Source organism: Sprattus sprattus (genome assembly GCF_963457725.1).
Source record: "Sprattus sprattus genome assembly, chromosome: 7".
Lineage (NCBI taxonomy): Eukaryota > Metazoa > Chordata > Actinopteri > Clupeiformes > Clupeidae > Sprattus > Sprattus sprattus.
In genome coordinates this window covers 7714131-7716630 of record NC_137926.1, presented here as the reverse complement: position 1 = coordinate 7716630, position 2500 = coordinate 7714131, and the positions used below count along the sequence as shown (strand labels likewise).

General features: G+C 48.8%; 1 protein-coding gene across 1 annotated transcript in view; it reads left to right on the top strand.

Moving 5' to 3' along the window:
* The window catches only part of dcc (DCC netrin 1 receptor), a gene marked incomplete at both ends in the record, with an annotated part of 169006 nt that overhangs the window by 143808 nt on the left and 22698 nt on the right, over positions 1-2500 (top strand). The window contains 1 exon segment of the mRNA XM_080842602.1: positions 822-1045. Within this exon segment, the coding sequence (XP_080698728.1) occupies positions 822-1045 (224 nt within the window).

The following is a 2500-nucleotide window of genomic DNA, read 5'->3' as shown; positions in this document are numbered from 1 at the left end:
TGTGTCGTCCATGTAGCTTCGCCCTCTTTCTCTCGCAAACGCTCTCTGTCGCATATAAGCACACACTCTGTGTGTGTGTGTGTGTGTGTGAGAGAGAGAGAGAGAGAGTTTGTGCTCAAATGGGCAGCGGCAGTGTGTGTAAAGTAGGTGTGTTGGCAGAGGTAGGGAAAGTGGCGAGTAAAGTGAACTTCACAACTGAGGCTTGAGGGACAGATCAGGGCCCTTAGAGAAAGCCTTGGTCTCATTAGAGGCTACACAACAGCACAGCACACACACACGCACACACACACACACACACACACACACAGTAATTACCCCTAGAGCAAGACCTGTCACTCTTCAGCTCAATCTTCTCTGCTGTCTGTGTGAGGGAGATAAAGAGAGAGCGTAAGTGAGAGAGAGAGAGAGACATAGAGGGGGACAGAAAGAGAGAGAGAGAGAGAGAGAGAGAGACATAGAGGGGCAGAGAGAGAGAGAGGATGTCTGGTTGTGTTGCTTGTTACCCATTTGTGAGTAGCAGTCTAAATGTGCTTGAATAATTTGAGTTTTGGCGTCCTTATTTCCTGACCTGCCATTAACTTTTTTCGTTTTCAGCTCCTCTCAGTGACTTTGTCTTAGAACACAGGAGCTCTCAGTCTCCTCTCTGTCTGTGTGTCTGTCTGTGTGTCTGTGTGTCTGCACACACACACACACACACACTGTGGCAAACACACACAAAGATGCATTCACACACAAATTCACACACACACAAACATATATACGTCCAAAAATCAAATAATTTCTCACAGCCGTCCTCTCTCCTCTCTCTCCCCCCCCCACAGGAAGCGAGCCACCCACAGCACGGGCAAGAGGAAAGGCAGCCAGAAGGAGCTGCGGCCGCCCGACCTGTGGATCCACCACGAGGAGATGGAGCTGAAGAACATCGAGAAGCCCTCCAGCTCGGCGCCGTCGGGCCGCGAGTCGCCCATTCAGAGCGTCCAGGAGATGGCCCCCGTCAGCCACAGCCAATCAGAGAGCCAGATGGGCAGCAAGAGCAGCCACTCAGGTGAGCCCCGCACAGGGTCTCTGTCCTAGTGCTTAGAGCAGTGGTGTGTGTGTGTGTGTGTGTGTGTGTGTGTGTGTGTGTGTGTGTGTGTGTGTGTGTGTGTGTGTGTGTGTGTGTGTGTGTGTGGCTGTGTGTGGCTGTGTGTGTGTGTGTTTCAGTATATGTTGATGATGATGTAAAGAGTCCAGGCAGCCTTATAAAGCACGACTCAGTGTGTGTGTGTGTGTGTGTGTGTGTGTGTGTGTGTGTGTGTGTGTGTGTGTGTGTGTGTGTCTCAGTATATGTTGATGATGATGTAAAGAGTACAGGCAGACTTAAAGCAAGACTCATCAGTCTGCATCAGGAGAACAAAACTCTCCGCTAAAGACTAGTGAGAGAGGCAATGGAACAAACCCGCTATTTAGCTTTGCTGCCAGCAAGGTGGCAGGCTAGTGAAGGCTAGATCGCTAATTAGCAAAACAACCAAATGTGTTCAGAAAACAAATAAACCGCCGACTCATGCTTTTTTTCTCTTTGAGATGGCAAAATGCCACAGCAGTGTTCTATGCTTTGTTGCATGGCAGTACAGCATTGCTTGAAGCTAAATGCTTATGAATCGTGGTGCTAGTGTCTGCTGTTGCTGTGCTGGTGAATATCGGTAGCTTGACTGATAGGAGACCTCACCTCTCCCTAAAACATGGTCCACTCAGAAACTCCACAGATATTTTCAAACTCCCTCCAGATCCTGCGCACACAAAGAGCCGTCTGCCATTTGTAGCATTTCCATACATCTTTCCAGCAGACTTGTGGTTGCTTACAGTCACAAATATGACAACATGGCCTATTGCAGCAGTAACATTTGAAAGCCCACTCTGGCTTCCTGTTTTAAACACATATGCAGCTGTTCTTTGAAACTAGATACGACCAATTACTGTAAATAATATAATTCAATTATTCAGATTCGCACCGACCAGAACAGCGAGTTCATATCAGTTCTGAGCAGCGAAGCTTGAAGTTTACTTCTCCGACTAATTCAGGACGATTTCCAAACTCCCACACTGTCCATATTTAGAGCCCGACAGTGGTTGTCGCGCGCCCCTGGGGTTGAGACGCGATCGCAATTAATGCAAGGTTCAAGAGGTGCTCTGTAATGAAATTACACAGCATGGTACAGTGCGTGGTTAACACCTGCGCACCCTCCACCGATCTGACTCAGCACCAGCGCGAGGAGCAGCCGCCTCTAACACTCTCAAGCCTGCCGTTAATGTTCAGTCTGAACATCTGAATATTATTCCACAGCCTTTTCACGGCTCAGAGGAGTGCGTGAGCAACAGCAGCAAACAGGAAGAGAGAACGCTCACTGTGATGTCATTGGCTCACTGCGATGTCATTGGCTCACTGTGATTGCCATTGGCTCCTCCCATCACTGCTGGCCCTGCTAGGACATGGAAATGACATGCTAATCATCTTGGAAAT